The following is a 20752-nucleotide window of genomic DNA, read 5'->3' on the forward strand; positions in this document are numbered from 1 at the left end:
ATTAAAGTGGGGAGTATCAAAGTAATACCACTAGAATCGGGAACTAGATCTAAGCACAATAATAAAAGAAGTGAAGGAAATCAAATTGGTATATATTGGAAAAGAAGTCTGTTTATATTTATATTTACTTGCAGTTAATATGATAGCATGCATAAGCAACACCAGATATCTTACAAGGAAACACCTAGATATAATAAACTCCTTCAGAGAAGTGATATGAGATTAAATTGATAAAAAAAAATCGGTAACCCTCCTTCATAGAAAAAAAAATGGAGTGAGAAAGAAAATAGGGAAACAATATTCATCCCTATAGATATTAACAATATTAATCTTTGGACTAACCCTAGCCAAGTAAATAAAAAATCTTCTATAATGAACTTCATGTCCTTGAAGAAAGGAATAGAAGATATCAAAAAAAGAAAAGATCTCTCATGCTTACGGACTGCTAGAATTAATGTAGTAAAAGTATCCAATGTACCAAAATATCTACATATTTAATGCAATCTCCATAAAAATTCCAGCTCAATTCTTCTTAGTCCTTAAACGTACAATTATCAACTACATATGGAAAAACAAAAAACCTCCATTAGCTAAAATACTCTTGAAAAATAGAAGTAATTGATACCGATGGTAATTATATATAACAGACATATTGATTAGTGGAATCAAATTGAGGAACAAGACATAAATCCACATACCTATAACTAACTTACTTTTGAAAAAGAAGCCAGAAACAAACAACGGAAAAAGAAATCCCTCTGGAATCAGGAACTAGATCTAGGCACAATAACATAATAAGTGAAGGAAATCAAGTGGGTGTATTTTGGAAAAGAAGTCAGTTTACATTTATTTGAATCTAATGTGATAGCATGCATAAGCAACATCAGATATTCTATGAGGAAACTCCGATATCTAATAAAATCCTTCAGAGAAGTGATATGAGACTAACTTGAAAAGAAATCTGTAACACTCTTTCATACAAATGCAAATGGAATGAGAAAGAAAATAGGGAAACAATATCTATCACTATAGCTATAAATAATATCAAAACTTTAGGCTAACTGTAACCAAGTAAATAAATTTTCTATGATAAATTTCATGTCTTTGAAGAAAGAAGTAGAAGCTATAAGAAGATGGAAAGATCTTCCACACTTACAGATTGCTAGAAGTAACAAAGTAAAAATGTCCAATGTACAAAAAAAATCTACAATTCAGTGTAATCTCCATCAAAATTCTAACTCAATTCTTCTCAGTCCTTAAAAGTACAATTATCAACTTCATACAGAAAAAATGCCTCTGATAACTAAAATAATCCTGAAAAATAGAACCTCCAATGTTATCACCATTCCTTACTTCAAGCTGTAATACAGAGAAATAGTAATTAATACATATGGCAATTATATAAAATAGACTTGTTGATTAGAAGAATTAAATTGAAGATGTAGACATAAGTTCACTTACCTATGACTACCAGACTTTTTATAAAGAAGCCAGAAACATACAATGGAAAAATAAAACATCTTTAATAAATGGTGTTGACTTAACTGCTACCATACCACAGAAGAATACAAATAGATCCATATTTATTACCCTACAAAAATGCAAGTACAAATACCCCAAATATCTCATCATTTTGGATGGTAAAACCATGCCAGGAACCTTGATAATGTAGAGCAGATTGAGACCTGGAGTTTCAATGGGCTAGTTTATCCCTACACCCTGCCAGATTCCTGTCATGGAACAGATGTCATATTCCTCACAGAAGGAAATGTAATCTGTGGTCACATAGTCCCCGAACAGAGTTCTCCATTCTAATGAGGTACCTAGTAGTCCAGAGGGCTTATCCAATAAACTTTCCTTCCCAGACATTCCTCCCTGCAAAAGTTATTTAATCTCAGGTCCACTCTAAGAAGTTGGTACCATACAGCATACATCTATTCTACACAATGAACAGTCAGTTAACAGTTTAGAACCATGGGCTGTCTCTTTCATCAAGTCTTCCTCAGGGAGCCTTGGAGAAGCTTATAGAACCTTAACTTAATTCCCCAGGAGAAGGCCGCTCTGTGTTTCTAGCAACAACTGCCACCAGGTTAAAGATAGGCAACAGTGGAACAAGTCAGAGCTCTTCCTTCCCCAGTCCCCAGCATAGATACTGGCCACAGACTGTGGACTCTGACTCTGTTCTCAGCTCTTCTGCAACTCACAGTTGCACCTGGAAGTCCAAGAGTCAGAGAATCCCCTAGGCCCCAGCTTTGTCACATCTCAGACTGCTTTCCACCATTGAACAGTGTCTTGGTGCTTCCCTACAGCACAGCACCTACCCTAGTAGTGGTGTGGGATAAGCACAGACAAACTCCTTATCTTCCATCTACCCAAGAGGCTGTGCCTAGCAACAGGAGAGATGTGGACCCACATTACCACACAACCAGACACAGTAAACCTGACAGAAGAAGAAATAAGAAATAACTTTGAATGCCTTGGCACAGGAGACACTTTCCTAAAAAGAATATTGATATTGCAGGTCCTAATACTGACAGTTAATAAATGAGACCTCATGAAAGTAAAAAGCTTCTTTAAGGCAAAAGACATGGTCAATATAACAAAATGTCAGCCTTCCAACTGGGAAAAAGATTTTCACCAACTTCACATCGGACAGCGTATTAATATCTAAAGTATATAAGCAAAGACTAGACATTAACAAACCAAATAATGAAATTATTTAAAAAATCTGTACATATCTAAATGAAGAGTTCTCAGTTGAGGAATCTTAAATGGCTGAGAAACACTTAAAGAATAAAAAGTTTCGTCATCCTTTTTCATCAGGAAAGTGAAAATAAAACTACTGTGAGATTCCATCTTATACCTGTCAGGATATATAAGATCAATTGCATAAGTGACAGTTCATGTGGGATTAGGACACCAACCCAGTCATAGAACCTTCAAACTATAATTTGTCCCTCCTGGAAATGTTCTGGAGTAATGGCAACTCAGACTTTTGAGAATAACCAACTACTGGCTAGTGTAAACTAAGTCTCATGCCAAAGCAGGGGGCATAGCAGGACACTGTCTCGGGGTAGATGACCCAAACTGAATGTTGCACATCTCAGGTATCTATAGTACAGATGAACCCAATTGGCAACAAAATAAATCAATTAAATTAGTTGTAATTATATTCTGCTATGTTAGTACCTAGACAAGTTGTCATCAAAGATGATTATTAAGGCAGTGAATAGGGGCAGATACAGAGACCCACAGCCAAAAATAAAGTAGGGTTTGGGAAACACCACAAAAGAAGGTGAGATAAGATTGTTGGAAACAGAGGAAATGAAGACACCAGAAGAACATGACACACAGAATCAACTAACTGGGCTGATAGGTACTTACAAATATAGATGCAACCTGAGAACCTGAATGGGTCTGCACTAGGTATTCTGAAAATACATTATGGTTGATTGGATTGGAGTTCTAGTGGGACCTCTAACAGTGGGAGTGGGATGTGTCTCACTTTTCCCTGTTCTTCTTAGTAAACTGAATATTTCTTCTAAGTTTCCTCATCGTGCTTTGATATGAGGGCTTATCCATTGACTTAATAGATCTTGTGACATGCTCAGTTTATATCACTGGTAGAGCATTGTTTGTGTTTATTTATTTATATTTATTTATTTAGAGAAGGTAAAGACCAGGGTGGTGGTCTTGTGTAAAGAGGAGGATAGTGAGTAGAATGGGACGAGTAGAGGGAGGGAGGATACTGTCAGAATATATTGTATAATAGAAGAATAAATACAAAGACAAAATAGGAAAAGGGGTCCTATTGTTTCCTATGATTAGTTTCTTTCCATTCACAGTCTCCTTTCTGTCTGTATATTTGCATGCATCTTTATATACATAAATTCTCTGTGTGAGAGCAAACTCTTCCATCCATGGCATGTAAGACCTGAACTATGTTCATGAGGGAAAATGAGTAGATTTGTCTTTCTAGACCTTGCTTGTTTACCAGTATGAATGACTTCTATTAGCTTCACATAGAAAGCAAGTCTCCATTTGAAATCATGACTGATGTGACTTATGAAAAGCAATTGGCAAACGAGAGTGGCAGGTGATGAAACAAACCTACCGGGAAAGGGAAAAGAGTCACCAGCATTGGCACCAAATCCCCAATGCTGACTACAAATGTCACTGGAGACACCTTACTCACACCACTGTGGCTAATCTCAGACTGCTCCCTGCTCTTTGCATGTTCTGTGTTCAAACGACCCTTCTATTCTTTGTCCTTCCTCTATGGAGGAGAAGGTGTACAATATTAGTTCCTTTATCTTTTAGCACTCTGATATATTTGTACATTGCTTTCTTTATTGTGTTTTGTTTGTAGGGAACTTCAGTACTAACATCACTGACATCAGTGCTGCATGACAGCAAGGAATTCCCCAACCCAGAGATGTTTGACCCAAGTCACTTTCTAGATGAGAATGGAAACTTTAAGAAAAGTGACTACTTCATGCCTTTCTCAGCAGGTAATAGACACTCATTCCAAGGGCTCCAGTGACATGTGTGAGAGCCCGTGGGGACTTTTACAGTGGCTCTCAATTGTTGGTGGACTTGTAATTTGTGCACGATCAGAAGCATTACTTCCAGTGTCCTTTACATTAACACTGATGACTCTTTCTTCTTAACTGAATCAAGTATTAACAATTCAATTTGTTCATCCTTTCCTAGCCGTCCTAGGAAAATTCCTTAATGTACATTTTGGGGAGGGAAAGACATTATCCTAGAGAATAACTGCCACAGGCCTTTGATCACCTTTAAGAAAAAGAATCAACCATAATTTGAATGTATGTCTTTGTTGTGCCACTCTCCTTCAGGCTCAGCTATACATAAACATTAAAAAGTTAAAATAAAACAAATAAGATAAAATCACCAAAAAGCTTCAATAGGCATAAAGTTCATGCAGGGAAGTCAATGACCAAACAGGCTGATAGAGTTGGACTTGTGGTTGGAGAGAATTACATATCACTGAACAAGCATGCTGTTTGGGAGAATTCTCCATAATTTTTCCTCTCTAGTATGTCAAATTTAAAATGCAGACGTGAATCAACATTATAATTGAGAAATTTCTACCTGCCACAAAGAATATAAGTGATAGACAACAGGGAAAAAAAAGAATATTTCTAGGTTTCATTTTTTATTGTTTTAGTTTCATACATATACACAAGGCTGTCCTTTTATATGTTCATTTGTTTATTAACAATCTCCAGAGAATAAATAAGCCACAAATGGCCTATGGTGAATAAAACTGGCTTTCCTTCTCTAAGTAGCCTGCAGCTTCCCGTAACTTTTCATTAGGATTGAGGGTTTGTGAGTACATTCCAAGAAATTACTGGAAATTTGGCTGGTGCTTCACATTCTTACAAAGCTAATAAAGGGCTTGATAGATGGCCCATCAATTAAGAGAGCATGCAGCTCTTGCTATAAACCTGAGTTGAATGCCTAGCACCTATCTTGGGTGCTAAGGACCATCTGCATTTCCTCCTCCAGGAGACCTTGAGAAGTCTTCTGAACTCCCTAAACAGCTAACTTTGACATTCACTCAGCAACACATGCAAACACTATACACATTTACTTATATAAAAAAGATAATGAAACACAGTTATACAATAATTTCTAGGTCTAGATTTAAGAAACTTCAAGGTCCCCATAAGTTCATTGAGACTTGTAATTGTAACAGGAGGCTATGCTGGGATCATGAGCTTCCCTTCTGCTCCATCAATGAGGATGTTTTTTGGGCATCACATCTCCTTACCTAAAGTGTTTGTTGAGGCTATGGAGATGGATTCATGTTCAGTCATCAATTGAGTTTGATAACAAACTCATAACGACTCTGCCTGTTTGGTTTTGTGTCAATACCATCCTGATTCTATTACTATAGCACTGTATTACAATTTGACATCAGTGATAGTTACATCACTGTCCATTTTTTATCATTCAGAAATGTTTGAGCTATCATGGCTCTTTGTGTTTCTTTTACATTAAGTAGAAAATTCTTCATTATGTTGGAATTTCAACAAGGATGGTGCTGAATCTGTACACAGCTTTTGGTAGGCTAACCATTTTTCACTCTATTAATCCTGCTGACCCATGAGCATTGGGAATCTCTTTGCATCTTCTGATTTCTTCTCCAATTTATTTCTTCAACATTTTAATTCTTTGTCTTTTAAGTCTTTCACTTGCTTTTTCAGAGTCACCCTAAGAGGTGTTTTGTTGTTAAAAATGTGGAAGTTACTGTTGCTCTGACTTCTCTCTCAGTACAGTTGTCATTTGTACATAGAAAGCCTGTTGGTTTTGTGTTAATTTTGTATGATGATACTTTCCTTAAAGAGGTGTCTGCTGTTGAAGTTACCTACAAGAGACTTTAGGGTCTTATAGATACAATTTTATCATCTGCAATTAAGGATATTTTGAAATATTTCTTTCCTACTTGTATTACCTCTATCTCCATCAATTGTAGCCTTACTCTAGTGTAGATTTAAATACTATATTGAATAAATATGGAGATAATTAACATACTTTTCTTGTTTCTGATTTTAGTAAAAAGACATTCTGTTTAAGTTGATTTGGATATAGGTTTTCTCTAAAATAACCTGTGTTATCTTGAATAAGGTTCCTTCTGTTTCTAATCTTTCCATAATTTTCTCATGAAGGGATGCTGTGTTTCAGCAAAATCCTCTTCTAATGAGGTAATCATGGTGTTATCTTTTAATATGCTTATATTGTGGACCACATTAATTTATATACGTCAAACCATCCATTCATCTCTAGTGTGAAGCCTACTTGATAATCTTTTTGAGTATTCTAGTATTTTGTTATGAAGTATTTGTACTGAGAATTGTTACATCTATGATTGTAAGACAATTTAGTTTATAATTCTCTTTTATATTTGGGTCTTTAGGTGATTTAAGCATCTGTGTAATTGTGACCTCCTAACATGAATTAAGCAGTTTTTTATATTTCTATTTTGAAGAATAATTTTGGTATTATTGGCTTTAATTTTCTTTGAAACTGGTAGAATATCTTGCTGAATCCTTCTGTCCACAGGCTTATTTTTTAGGAGACTTTAAATTACTGCCCATCTTTTACTCTGAGTAATAAGTTGGAAGCTTGATTTAACTTTTGTGTATTGTATATGTAAAGAAATTATAACTTTCTCTTAGTTTTTCCAATTCGATGGGGTCTATATTTCTCTTTTCTAAAAAAGTTAATCATTCCATTCATATACATCTCAAATGTTATCCCACTTCATAGTTACCCCTTGACAGCTCCCATCCCATATCTCCCCTCTCTTACCTCCTCTTTGCCTCTATGAGAGTGCTCTTCGAATCACCATCTCTCTTTTGCTCCACCACTCCAGCATCCTCCTATACTGAGGCATCAAACCTCCACAGGACCAAGGGCCTCCCCTCCCATTGTGGTCAGTCAAGGCCATCCTCTGTTACATATGTATCTTGAGCCGTGGATCCCTTTCATACACACCTTGGTTGGTGGTCTAGTCCCTAGGAGCACTGGTTGGTCTGGCCAGCTGGTGTTGTTCTTCCTATGGGGTTGCAATTCCCCTTAAATCCTCCTGTCCTTCTGCAAACTCCCTTACCAGGGTCCCTGAGCACAGTATGATGGTTAGCTCTAAGCATTCACATCTACATTGGTCAGTTGCTGGACAATCCTCCAAAGGAACAGCCACACCAGGTTCCTGTAAGTAGACTATTCTTTGCAAAGGCAACAGTGTTGTGTTTGTGTCTGCAGGCGGGGTGGATCCCCAGGTGAGACCGTCCCTGAAAGGCCCTTCCATCAGTTCTCTGCTCCATTTTTGTCCCTGTCTTTCCTTTAGACAGGAATATTTCTGGGATAAAAACTGTGAGATGGGTGAATTTCCCCATCCCTCAACTGGGGGCCATGCCTAGCTACTGGTGGTGGTCTCAACAGATTCTATATCACCATCTCTGCATATTTCAGCTAAAGTCATTCATGTTGGTTCCTGGGAGCCTCTCGTTTCCGTGGCATCTGGGACCCTCCAGTGGCTATCCCCAGTTCCTCATCCCCCACCACTACATATTTTAATTCAATTTCCTAACCCTCTATTCCTCTCTTCTGTCCCCTACAGTACTTCATAGCATTCCTTTATAATTCTCTGGATTTCTTCACTGTATTCTCATAGTCAGTTTCAACTCTAATTTTATTAACTACAATTTTATCTCCTCATCATTTAGTTAATTTTGTCAATGGTTTATCAATCTTGTTTTCTCAAAGAATCAACAATTCCTTTTACTGATTCTTTGTACTGTTTTGCTGTTTTTTTTCTATTTTGTTGAATTCAGTCCTGCATTTAATTTTTTCTTCCCACGTACATCTTCTGAATGTTATTTCTTCATTTATTCATAGAGATTTCAGATATAAAATTAAGTTAATATGAGTCCTGCCACTCTCCCACCTCTCTGCATTGCCCCTTCTCTCTTTGTTTTGATAAACGGGTCTATGACTTCGCCTCTTAGGAATGATTTTATTATGTGCCATTGGTTTGAGTTTTCATTATCATTTGTAAAAAATTAAATGATTTTTACATTTCTTGCTTAACATGTTTTTTCTCAGTATTGCCTACTTAATTTTCTATTACTTTGGAAACCTGTGGTTTCTGTCGTTTTTAGTATTCATCTTCAATCCATGGAAATCAGATCTTTGTCACTGTTTTACTTTTTTCTGTATTTGTTGAGACATGCTTTGTTTCTACTTATGTCTTCACTTATGAGAAAGTTCGATGAACTTCTGACAATGAAGTAAATGTTTGGTATTAAGTTGTAGTGTTTGTGAATATCTGCTAGGTTCATGTGATTTATGCTGTCATCTGTCTTCAACAGTTTTCTTTTGATTTAACTGGCTGACCTGTCTTCAACAATACATTTCTTCTTGAGTTTTCCTTTTTTAATAGTTATTTTATTTATTTTCATGTCAAATGTTATCCCCCTTCCCAGTTTCCTGTCAGCACCCTCATCCTATCCTTCATCTACCTGTTTCTATGAGGGTGCTCTCCCTCCCATCTACTCCTACCTCACTGTTCTAGCATTCCCCTATGCTGGCGCAATGAGCCTTTAGAGAACCAATGGCCTACCCTCCCATTGATTCCAGATAAGGCAATCCTCTGCTACAGATGCAACTGGAGCCATAGGTCCCTTCATGTGTACTCTTTGGTTGGTGGTTTAGTCCTTGGGTGCTCTAGAGTGTCTGGTTGGTTGATATTGTAGTTCTTCCTTATGGGGATGCAAAACCCTTCACCTCCTTCAGTACTTCTCCTAACTCCTCCATTGGGGATCAGTCTGCTCAGTCTGATGTGTGGTTTCAAGAATCCATATCTGTATTTGTCAGGCTCTGGCATAACCTCTCCGGAGACAGCTATATCAGGTGCCTGTCAACAAGCAATTCTTGACATCAGCAATAGTGTCTGGTTATGGTGTCTGCATAGGGGTAAATCCCAAGGTGGGGAAGTCTCTGGATTACCTTTCCTTCAGTCTCTTCTCTATTTTTTGTTCATGTATTACTATTAAACAGCAACAAGTCTGTGTTAACATTTTTGAGATGGGTGGGTGGCCTCAGTGCTCAACTGAGGTCCCTGCCTAACTTCTGGTGTGGTTTCTTCAGGTTCTCTCTCTCTTTGTTGCTATTTCTGCTAATGCCATCCCCACTGGGACCTGGGAACATCTTGCTTTTCTGGTTTCTGGGAGTTTCTTGTAGCTACACCCAGGTCTCCAACCCAATGTTATTCACCTCTTTTCAATTTCCAGATCTTCTGTACGTCTCCCCTGGGTCCTCCCACAAAGTGTCCCACTCCATTTTCTTTCCCCTAACTCTCTCCCTCCCAATTGCCTCCCTTCCTCTGCCTCCCAGCATTATTTCCTTCTCCATTCTAAAAAGGACTGAAGAAGCATCTAAATGTTGACCTTCCTTCTTCTTGAGCTTTATATGGGCTGTGAGTTGCATGGTGGGTATCCCAAGCTTTATGCATAGTATTCACTTATAAGTGACTACATACTATGTGTGTTCTTTTTTGACATGGTTACTTTACTCGGGCTATTTTCTACTCCCATCCATTTGCCTAAGAAATTTATGAAGTCGTTTTTTTAATAGCTGAGTAGTACTCCATTGTGTAAATGTACCACATTTTCTGTATTCATTCTTTTGTTGAGGGACATTTTGATTGTTTCCAGTTTCTGGCTATTCTGAATAAAACTGCTATGAACATAGTGAAGCATGTGTCCTTTTTTATGTTGGAGCATCTTTTGGTTATATGCCTAGAAGTGGTCTAGCTGGGTCCTTAGGTAGTACTATGTCCAATTTTCTGAAGAACCAACAGACTGATTTCCGTAGTGGTTGCATCAACTTGCAATCACAACAGCAATGGAGGAGTGGTCCTCTTTCTCTACATCCTCCTCAACATCTGTGCTCACCTGAGTTTTTTATCTTAGCCATTCTGACTGGTATGAGGTGGAACCTCAGGGTCGATTTGACTTGCCTTCTCTGATGCGTAAGGGTATTGAACATTTATTTATGTACTTCTCGGCCATTTGAGATTCAGTAGTTGATAATTTTTGGTTAGCTCCATACACCATTTTCTTTTGAATTTCTTTTTTTTTTTCATCTTTATTAACTTGGGTATTTCTTATTTACATTTCGATTGTTATTCCCTTTCCTGGTTTCCAGGCCAGCATTCCCCCTAAACCCTCCCCCTCCCCTTCTCTATGGGTGTTCCCCTCTCCATCCTTCCCCCATTATGACCCTCCCAACAATCATGTTCACTGGGGGTTCAGTTTTGGCAGGACCCAAGGCTTCCCCTTCCACTGGTGCTCTTACTAGGCTATCCATTGCTACCTAGAGATGGCTAAGCCATTAAAGGCTAGGCTCACACCAAAAATATAAGAGTCCATACACCATTTTTAATAGGCTAATTTGATTCTCTGGAGTTTCACTTCCTGAGTTCTTTGTATATATTGAATGTTAACCTTCTATCAGATGTAGGATTGGTAAAGACCTTTTCCAACTTGTAGGTTGCCGTTTTGTCCTGATGACAGTGTACTTTGGCTTAGAGAAAAATTTTCAATTTTCTAAAATCCCACTTGTCTATATTTGATCATAGAGTCTTGGCCATTGTTGTTCTATTCAGGAAATTTTCCCTTATGCCAATTTGTTGAAGGCTTTTTACTATTTCCTCTTCTGTGTCAGTGTATCTGGATCTATGTGGAAGTCTTTGATACACTTGGACTTCAGCACTGGACAAGAAGTTAAAAATGGTTCAACTTACATGCTTCTCCATGACAACAACCCCTTAAGTCAGCACCATTTGTTGACTATGCTGTCCTTTTTCCATTGAAGAGTTTGGGCCCCTTTGTCAAAAATAACGTGACCATAGGTGTATGGGTTTAATTCTGAGTCTTCAATTCTATTACATTGATCTACCTGCCTGTCTCATTACCAATACCATTTAGTTTTATCACGATTGCTCTGTAGCCAGCAAACAGCTTGAGGTCAGGAATGGTGATCCCCCCAGAAGTTCTCTTATTACTGAGAATACTTTTTGGTATCCTGGGTTTTTTTTGTTGTTGTTCCAAATAAATTTGAGAATTATTCTTTCTATCTCTGTGGAGAATTGAGTTAGAATTTCGATAGGCATTGCATTGACTCTGTAGATTGGTTTTGGTAAGATGGACATTTTTACTATGTTAATTATGCTGATCCATGAGTATGGGAGGTCATTCCATCTTCTGAAGTCTTCTTCTATTGTTTTCTTCAGGGACATGTACTTCTTGACATACAGATCTTTCACTTGTTTTGTTAGAGTCACACCAAGATACTTTATATTATTTGTTACTATTGTGAAGTGAAGGTTGTTGTCCTCCTATTTCTTTCAAACCACTTTGCTGAGGATGTTTTTCAGCTGTAGAAGTTCTCTGGTAGAATTTTTGGATTCACAGAAGTACACTATTATATCATCTGCAAATACTGATACCATTACATCTTCATTTACAATTTATATCCCCTTGAACTCTTTTTGTTGTCTAATTGCTCTTGCCAGAACTTCAAGTATTACATTGAATACATAGGGAATGAGTGTGTAGCCTTGGCTAGTCACTGATTTTGGGGGACAGTTTGGGAAGCTTTTAATGACTGCTTCTATTACTTTAGGCACTATGGAACTTTTTTAGATGGTTTAACTTTTTACCTTGTATTTGTCTAGAAAATTGTCCATTTCATTCATATTTTCCAGGTTTGTTGAGTATAAGTTTTTATGGTAGGATCTGATGATTTTTAAAAATTTCTTCAGGTTCTGTGAAGTATATGTTATGTCTCCCTTTGCATCTATAATTTCATTAATTTTGATACTGTCTCTGTGCCCTCTGGTTAGTCTGGCTAAAGGTTTATCTATCTTGTGGATTTTCTCAATGAACCAGCTCCTGGTTTTGTTGATTCTTTGTATGATTCTTTTTGTTTCTACTTGGTTGGTTTCAACCCAAAGTTTGATTATTTCCTGCCATCTACTCCTCATTAACCTTTTGCTTCTTTTTGTTCTAGAGCTTTTAGATGTGCTGTTAAGCTGCTAGTGTATGCTCTCTCCAATTATTTTCTGGAGGCAACCAGAGTTATGAATTTTCCTCTTAGAAGCCCTCATTTCCTATAAATTTGGGTATGTTGTACCATCATTTTCATTAAATTCTAAGAAGTCTTTAATTTCTTTATTTTCTCCTTGATCAAGTTATCATCGAGTAGAGAGTTGTTCAGCTTCCATGTGCATTTTGTTTTCTATTGTTTTTTTATTTTAATTGAAGATCAGCATTAACGTGTGGTGATCTGACAGGGTACATGGGATTATTTTAATCTTTTTGTATCACTGAGAGTTGTTTTGTTCAATTTTGGAGAAGGTTGCATGAGGCATTGAGGAGAAGGTATATTCTTTTATTTTATGGATATATATATATGTATATATATATATACATATATATATATAATCTATTTGATTCATTTCTTCTTTAGTTTGACTGTGTCTCTGCTTTGTTTCTGTTTCCATGATCTGTTCATTTGTGATAATATGCTGTGGATGTTTCCCACTATTATTGTATGAGGTTCAATGTGTGCTTTGAGTCTTAGAGCCATGTTTTTCTTACAAATGTATTTTTTCTTGCATTTGGTGCATAGATGTTCAGAACTGCGCATTCAAATTGGAAGATCTTTCTTGATAACTTTTGGTTGAAAGTCAATTTTATTCAGTATTAGAATGGCTACTCTAGCTTGTTTCTTGCAACTATTTGATTGGAATTTTTTTCTAGCCCTTTACTATGAGTTAGTGTCTGTCTTTGTCACTGAGGTGTGTTTCCACTATGCAGCAAATTCTGGGTCCTGTTTACGTATTCATTCTGTTAATTTCTGTCCATTTATAGGGAACATAATTCCATTGATATTAAGAAATAGTAGGGACCAGTTATTGTGCTTCTTGTTATTTTTATTGTGAGAGGTAGAATTATGTTTGTGTGATTATCTTCTTTTGGGTTTCATTTAAGAAGATTAATTTTTTCCTTTTTCTTCAGTGTAGTTTCCATCCTTGTGTTGAAGTTTTCCATCTATTATCCATTGTAGAGTTGGGATTTTGAAAGGTATTCTGTAAATTTTTTCATGGAATATCTTGGTTTCTACATCTATGTTAATTGAGACTTTTGCAGGGTATAGTAAGTAGCCTTGGCTGCCATTTTTGTTCTCTAAGGGGGTGTATGACATTTGCACAAGACCTTCTAGAATTTAGAGTCTTAGTTCAGATATGATAGATCTGTCTTTATATGTTACTTTACAATTTTCCCTTTTCGCTTTTATTATTCTTTCTTTGTTCTGTGCATCAGTTGTTTTAATTACTATGTGGAGGAATTTCTTTCATGGTCCAATCTATTTGGGGTTATATAGGCTTCTTTATCTTGATGGGCATCTCTTTCTTTAGGTACCAGAAGTTTTCTCCTATACTTTTGTTGGAGATAGTTACTGGCCTTTCGAGTTGGGAATCTTTGCTTTCCTCTATATCTATTATTCTGAGGTTTGGTCTTTTATTTTGTTCTGGATTTCCTGGATGTTTGTGTTCTGAGCTTTTTGTGTTTTACCTTATCATTGATGGTTGTGTCAATGTTTTCTATGGTGTCTTCTGCCCCTGAGATTCTCTCTTCTATTTCTTGTATTCTGTTGGTGATGCTTGTGTCTATGACTCCTATTCCCTTTCCTAGGTTTTCTATCTCCAGGGTTGTTGCCGTTTGTGAGTTCTTTTTTTTTCTATTTTCATTTTTAAATCTTGGATGGTTTTGTTCAATTCCTTCACCTGTTTGGTTGTGTTTTCCTTTATTTCTTTAAGCTATTTTTGTGTTTCCTTTTTAGGGATTCTACCTGTTTACCTGTGTTCACCTGTATTTTTAAAAGGGAATTATTTATTTCATTCTTAAATCCTCAATCATCATCATGAGATGTGATTTTCTAAAGATCAGTAGCTTCCTTTTTAGGTGCATTGGTATATCCAAGGCTTGTTGTGTTGGGAAAACTGGGATCTAATGATGACAAGTAACATTTTTTTCTGTTGCTTATGTTTTAAAACTTGTCTCTTTCCATCTGGTTATCTCTGGTGTTAGTTGGCCTTGCTGTCTCTGACTGGAACTCATTCTTTGTGTGAGCCTGTGGACCTGTGAGCTTAGATGTGTCAGCACTCCTGGGGACAAGTTATCTCCAGGCTTGATTGGGGTGGGGAGGGCTGTGGCACATGGCCAGCTCCCAGGGGCAGATGGAACCTGGTAGCAAAATATATATTCCTTAATGTTATATGTTAGCCAGGAAAAAATGTCACACCTTTGTGTATTTGCTAAAGTAATTATTCATTCAATTATTGATATATCTAACCACTTACTCATCCAATAACTCATTCAATTTCATTCTCTTATGCCAGTTACAAACAGTGCCTCTCAAACTCACTTACATATAAGACATACTTACGTTCTTTAACTCTTTATTTCCTAAAGGGAAACGGAAATGTGTGGGAGAGGGCCTTGCCAGTATGGAGCTGTTTTTATTCCTGACCACCATTTTACAGAATTTCAAACTGAAATCTCTGTCTGATCCAAAGGACATCGATATAAACCCAATATCTTCTATGTTTTCTACAATTCCTCCAAATTTCCAGCTGTGCTTCATTCCTGTCTAATGAAGACCTGAAAGCAGAAATGAAGATGAGGAAACATCCTATTGGGTTGTTTTCTGACATCACCCACAGAAGTTTCTATTTACAACTGTCCTAGAAATACCACTATGTACTTTCTTCTTCCCACAGCTTATATCTTTTAATTGCCCAAAGATAACAATTATACATTATACAGTTTCTGAAGTTAAGGTAAAAGATTCTGAGAAAAAAAGTCAATTCAAATAAAAAAAGTTCTAATGTGATACCCTGTTTCTAAATCCATTTTGGGATTTTTAAAGGAACAAAACCAAAAACTGAGCTCTGACCTCCACATATGCATTTATACCTTTACACACACACACACACACACACACACACACACACACACACACACACACACATACTCAGATATACACACATACATAAACACAGACACAGCTTATCCTATTTTCCTGATTAATATATATTAATTATATATATGAATTTATTGGTGAAGAAGATATGAGAAATCTTTTTATCTAGGTATCACCTAAAGTTAATGGAAGTATTCACATTTGAAACTGATAAACTGTGTCCAGGAGTAGCTTCACACTCTACACAAACAAGGGTGGAATACACTGGAAGGATGTGACCAGTCCTGCTTTGTTCTTATCCAGATCAAAATTTAAAAATTTAAATCTAATTAAAAATGCAAGAGCATTGTAAATTTTTCTTCCATCTTAAACCTTATAAACTGTTTTGCTTTCATATTGCTTACCTTGCCTCTAAGCTCCTCTCTTTATTCCAGCAAGAATAACAGTCATAGGAAGAACAATATTTTATTATTTTTACTTGCTATAATCTTTGGCTACAGCATTGAAATGTATTACCTGAGAAATTATTGACAAAAGCAAATCCGCTAGAAAGGGTAAGAGTCATGAAATCAGCTCAGATGCTTTACACAGTTCTAGCAAAGCTGAGCAGATTACAAACACTGTTCTTCTGTCTCTAATTTTTGGATTCTGGTCTCTACATGTTTCATTCTTGCCAACTTTCTGCATTATGATTTTGTACCTTTTCTTGAGAAAATTATATCTGAATCTTTTTTAGGGAAATTCAAGAATTAATTTTATCTGGTCACTATTTGGAAGTCTTCCTTATTCCCTGGAGAATATTTTATATAGTTGAACACAGCTAAAGGAGGCCATTACTCCAGAGACCTTCTTTGGGTATCTCCACCTGAGAAAACTCAATCAGTATAATTGGGGCAGAGTTAACACAGACAATTGACAAACCCAGGTGTCAATGGCCAGAACTGGTTACATATTGATAGTCTTTCTCTCATTCTCAACTTCTCTCTCTCTCCTTCTCTCTCTCTCTCTCTCTCTCTCTCTCTCTCTCTCTCTCTCTCTCTTTCTCTCTTTCTCTCTCTCTCTTTCCCCACAGAGCTTTCTGAGAATGTAATTTACCAGTTCATACAGGGTACACTCTTGAAGGAATAAAACACAGTAAATAATATAGATTGACTAAAATAAAACTTTTTTTTTTACTTTATAGAATAGATGATGAAACATAAAGAAGAAGAAGTTAGATGTTAACATTTTCTAAACATAAAAAGACTGGTTCAGATATATTCAGTTTGGTTGGAGTACATTAAAACCATAAACAATTCCACCCAAGGAGAGTAGCCAGCAGGAAATAGTCAAACTCAGGGATACAATCAATCAAATAGAAACAAAGAGAATGGATGATACAAAGAATCAATAAAAGCTGTTTCTTTGAGTAAAACAACAAGATAATAATCCACTACCCATACTAACTGATGAGCATAAAGATAGTAACAAAATTAGTAAAGAAAAGGGAGATATACCAACAGAAACTGTGCAAATACAAAAAAAATCATCACACCCTACTACAACACCTATACTCAACAACTGGACCACGTAGATTAAATGGATGGTTTTCTAGACATATACCATGTACCAAAGTTAAATCAAGAGAAGGTAAACTATCTAAACAGTCCCATATCCCCTAAGGAAATAGAAATAGTAATTAAAAACCTCTCAAACCCACCCCCTGGAAAAAAGAATAAGCCCAGTGTCAGATGGCTTTAGGGCAGAATTTTGCCAGACTTTCAAAGAAAAGCTCATACCAATACTTCTCAAACTATTTCACAAAATAGAAGCAGAAGGAACTTAATCATTCTATGAAGCTACAATTACTCTGTCTAAATCACAGAAAGATGTAATAAAGAAAGAGTACTTCAGGTCAATTTCACCTATGAATATTGATGTAAAAATACTCAAGAAAATTCTCACAAAATTAATTTAATAACTCATCAAACCATTATTCACCATGATCAAGGAGGCATCCTCTTAGTGATGGAGGAATATGTCAATATGGGAAAATCCATCAATGTAATAAAGTATACACCAAAAAATAAAACCTCAAGGCAAAGTCAAAGGATCTTCTCATTAGATGCTGAAAAAGCCTTGGAGAAAATACAACACCCCCTCAGGTTAAAAGTCTTGTAGAGATCAGGAATACATGCCACATAGCTAAACATAATAAAAGCAATATTTAGCAAAACAACAGCAAACATCAAATTAAATGTAAAGTAACTTGAACCAACTGCAGTAAACCTGATACAAGACAAGGCTGCCTGCTCTCTCCCTATAACCATTTAGTACATGAAGTTCTACGTGGAAAAATTGGACAACAATAAAAGATCAGGGGGATACATATTGGAAAGGAAAATGTCAAAGCATTATTATTTGCAGATGATGGCAGTATACATGGTGGACCCCCAAAATTCTAATACAGAATTCCTACAGCTGACATGGCTCAATATAAAATTTCTCAAATAAAGCAGTAGCCTTCCTTTATTTAAATGATAAAAAGGATGAGTGAGAAATCATGGAAACAACACTCTTTACAATAGCCACAAACAATATCAAATATCTTGCTGTAACTTTTATGAAGCAAGTGAATGATCTATATGACAAGGATTTCAAGTAACAGAAGAAAAAAATTAAAGAAGACCTCAGCAGATGGAATGATCTCTCATGCTCCTGAATTGGTAAAATTAACATAGTAAAATGACTATTCTACCAAAGCAATCTACAGATTTAACGCAATCCCCATCAAAATTCCAACACTAATATTCACTGATAAAGAAACAGAATTTCTTCTTATTGAAAAACAAAGAATCCAGGCCATCCAAACCAATTATAAAACTATTCCCCTTTATGGGGAATCACCATCCCTTACCTCAAGCTGTACTATCAAAAATTAGTGTTAAAGAACACATGGTAATCATCTTCAAAAATGGTGCTGTTATAACTGGCTGCATGTATGTAGAATAATGAAATAAATATATATTTATCACCTTGCACAAAGCTTAAGTAGGAGTGGATCAAGCACCTCAACATAAAACCAGATACACTTATTTAAAATAAGAGAAAGTTGGAAGGACCTTCAAACTCATTGGCAAAGGGAAATTTCTTGCACAGATCACTGGTGGCTCAGGCTCTAAGATCAACAAATGACAAATGGGACCTCATGAAACTAAGGAGATTCTGTAAGGCAAAAGAAACCTTCAACAGGACAAATTTGCCAACATTTAGATTGAGAAAAAGTCTTCACCAACCCTACATCTGACAAAGGACTAATATCCAAATTATACAAAGAACTTAAAAAGTTAGATTCTATATCCTAATTAAAATACAGAGGAGCTGAAGAGGTTTGCCACCCCATAGGAAGAACAACAATCAACCAACCAGACTCCCCCAGAGCTCCCAGACACTAAAATACCAATCAAAGGGTAAAAGTGGAGGGACCTATGGCTTCAGCAGCATATGTAGCAGAGGATTACCTTATTTGGAATCAATGGGAGGGGAGGCCCTTGGTCCTGTAAAGGTTTGATGTTTCAGTATATGGTAATGCTAGGCCAGTGTGGCAGGCATGAGTCTGGGAGCACCCTCATAGAAATAGGTGGAGGGAGGATAGAATAGGGGAAACCGGAGGGGGATAACATTTGAAATATGAATAAATAAAGAAAGTCAATGAAAAAATATGGACAAGGCAAAACAAAACAAAACAACAACAAAACCAACCAACCAACCAAAAAAACCCCAAAGAATTCACAACAGACAAGTCTTGAATTGCCAAGAAACACTTAAAGACTCCAAAACAGCTGAAGGAGTCAGATGAAGATATTTACATCAAACCAATGGACACAAGCTGTTGACTCCTGTGCTTGTATTGGGGAAAAGTGAACGAAGCTAAGGAGAAGCACAACCCTGTAACCTGGACCCCCGAGATCTCTCTGACACTGGGCCACAAACCAGACAGCACACATCAGCTAATATGAGGGCCCCAGCACATATAGAGCAGAGGACTGGACTCAGTCAGAGAAGGTACACTTAACTGTCAAGAGATTGGAGGCTCCAAGGAGTGGGCAGGTTTGGTTGGATGGGGAGGTGGGGACGGGGACATTCTCCTGGAGATGGGTTGGGGGAAATGGAATGTGGAACCATCAGAGCATGGACTGGGAAGAGGGTAAAACCTGGACTTTTACAAATTATTAAATAAAATTTTAAAAAAGTTTGAAGTCGTAATCATTGGGGAAATGTAAACCAAAACTGCTATGGGATTTCACCTTACACCAATCACAATGACTAACAAAAAATCAAGTGATAGCTCATGTTTTTGAGGATGTGGAGAAAGAGGAACATTCCTCGATTACTGATGGGAAAGGAAACAGGAACAACCACTGTAGAAATCAATCTGGCTGTTCCTAAGAAATTTGGAAATAATTCTAAATGAAGAGTCACCTGTACTGCTTCTGAGCAGTACACAAAAGATGCTGTATCCCATCATACTACAAGAACACATGTTCCACAATGTTCATGGCAGCTTTATTTGTAATAGACAGAAGCTGGGAAGGGTTTAGATGTCCTTTACTCAAAGAATGGATACAGAAAAGATGGTACATTTACATATTTAAAACTATTCAACTGTTAAAAACAAGGACATCATAAATTTTGTAGGAAAGTGGATGGCACTAAATATAACATCCTGTTCAAGGTAACTCAGACCTAAAAGGACATATAATATTTGTTCTCACTGACAAGTGGGTATTAGTCAAAAAGTACAGAATACGTACAAAACAACACACAGAACATAAACGTTTAAAAATATCCAAGTGAAGATGCTTCAATCCCACTTAGAAGGGGTGGCTGGAAGGGGGAACACCCTCATAGAAAAAGGGGGAGGTGGTGGGATGTGGGATTTATGGATGGGAAACCAGGAAAGGGGATAACATCTGAAATGTAAATAAAAAATCCAATGAAAGAAGAAAAAATGTTGAGAATTATATTATGCAATAATAATGTTGCTCAGCAGTATTGGCTGCTGAGGAGAATCTTGATTCTTCAGTGCCTAGTTGTAATGTTCCTTATATGTATACTAGGCCAAATTGTTTTAAAGTGGTTTTAACTATATTGTTTCTTTGTTCAGCTTTTGAACAGATGATCTATTAAT

The 20752-nt window shown here is 36.6% G+C and overlaps 1 protein-coding gene across 1 annotated transcript in view; it reads left to right on the forward strand.

Moving 5' to 3' along the window:
• The window catches only part of LOC116893067 (cytochrome P450 2C12, female-specific), a 57888-nt gene extending 42396 nt beyond the window's left edge, over window positions 1–15492 (forward strand). Inside the window, exons 9-10 of the mRNA XM_032895025.1 lie at window positions 4370–4511; window positions 15072–15492. Coding sequence (XP_032750916.1) covers window positions 4370–4511; window positions 15072–15253 — 324 coding nt within the window. The 3' untranslated portion in view covers window positions 15254–15492. The remainder of the gene's footprint in view (window positions 1–4369; window positions 4512–15071) is intronic.
• Window positions 15493–20752: the final 5260 nt, after the last annotated feature.

The sequence above is a fragment of the Rattus rattus genome, chromosome 2, assembly GCF_011064425.1.
Source record: "Rattus rattus isolate New Zealand chromosome 2, Rrattus_CSIRO_v1, whole genome shotgun sequence".
NCBI lineage: Eukaryota > Metazoa > Chordata > Mammalia > Rodentia > Muridae > Rattus > Rattus rattus.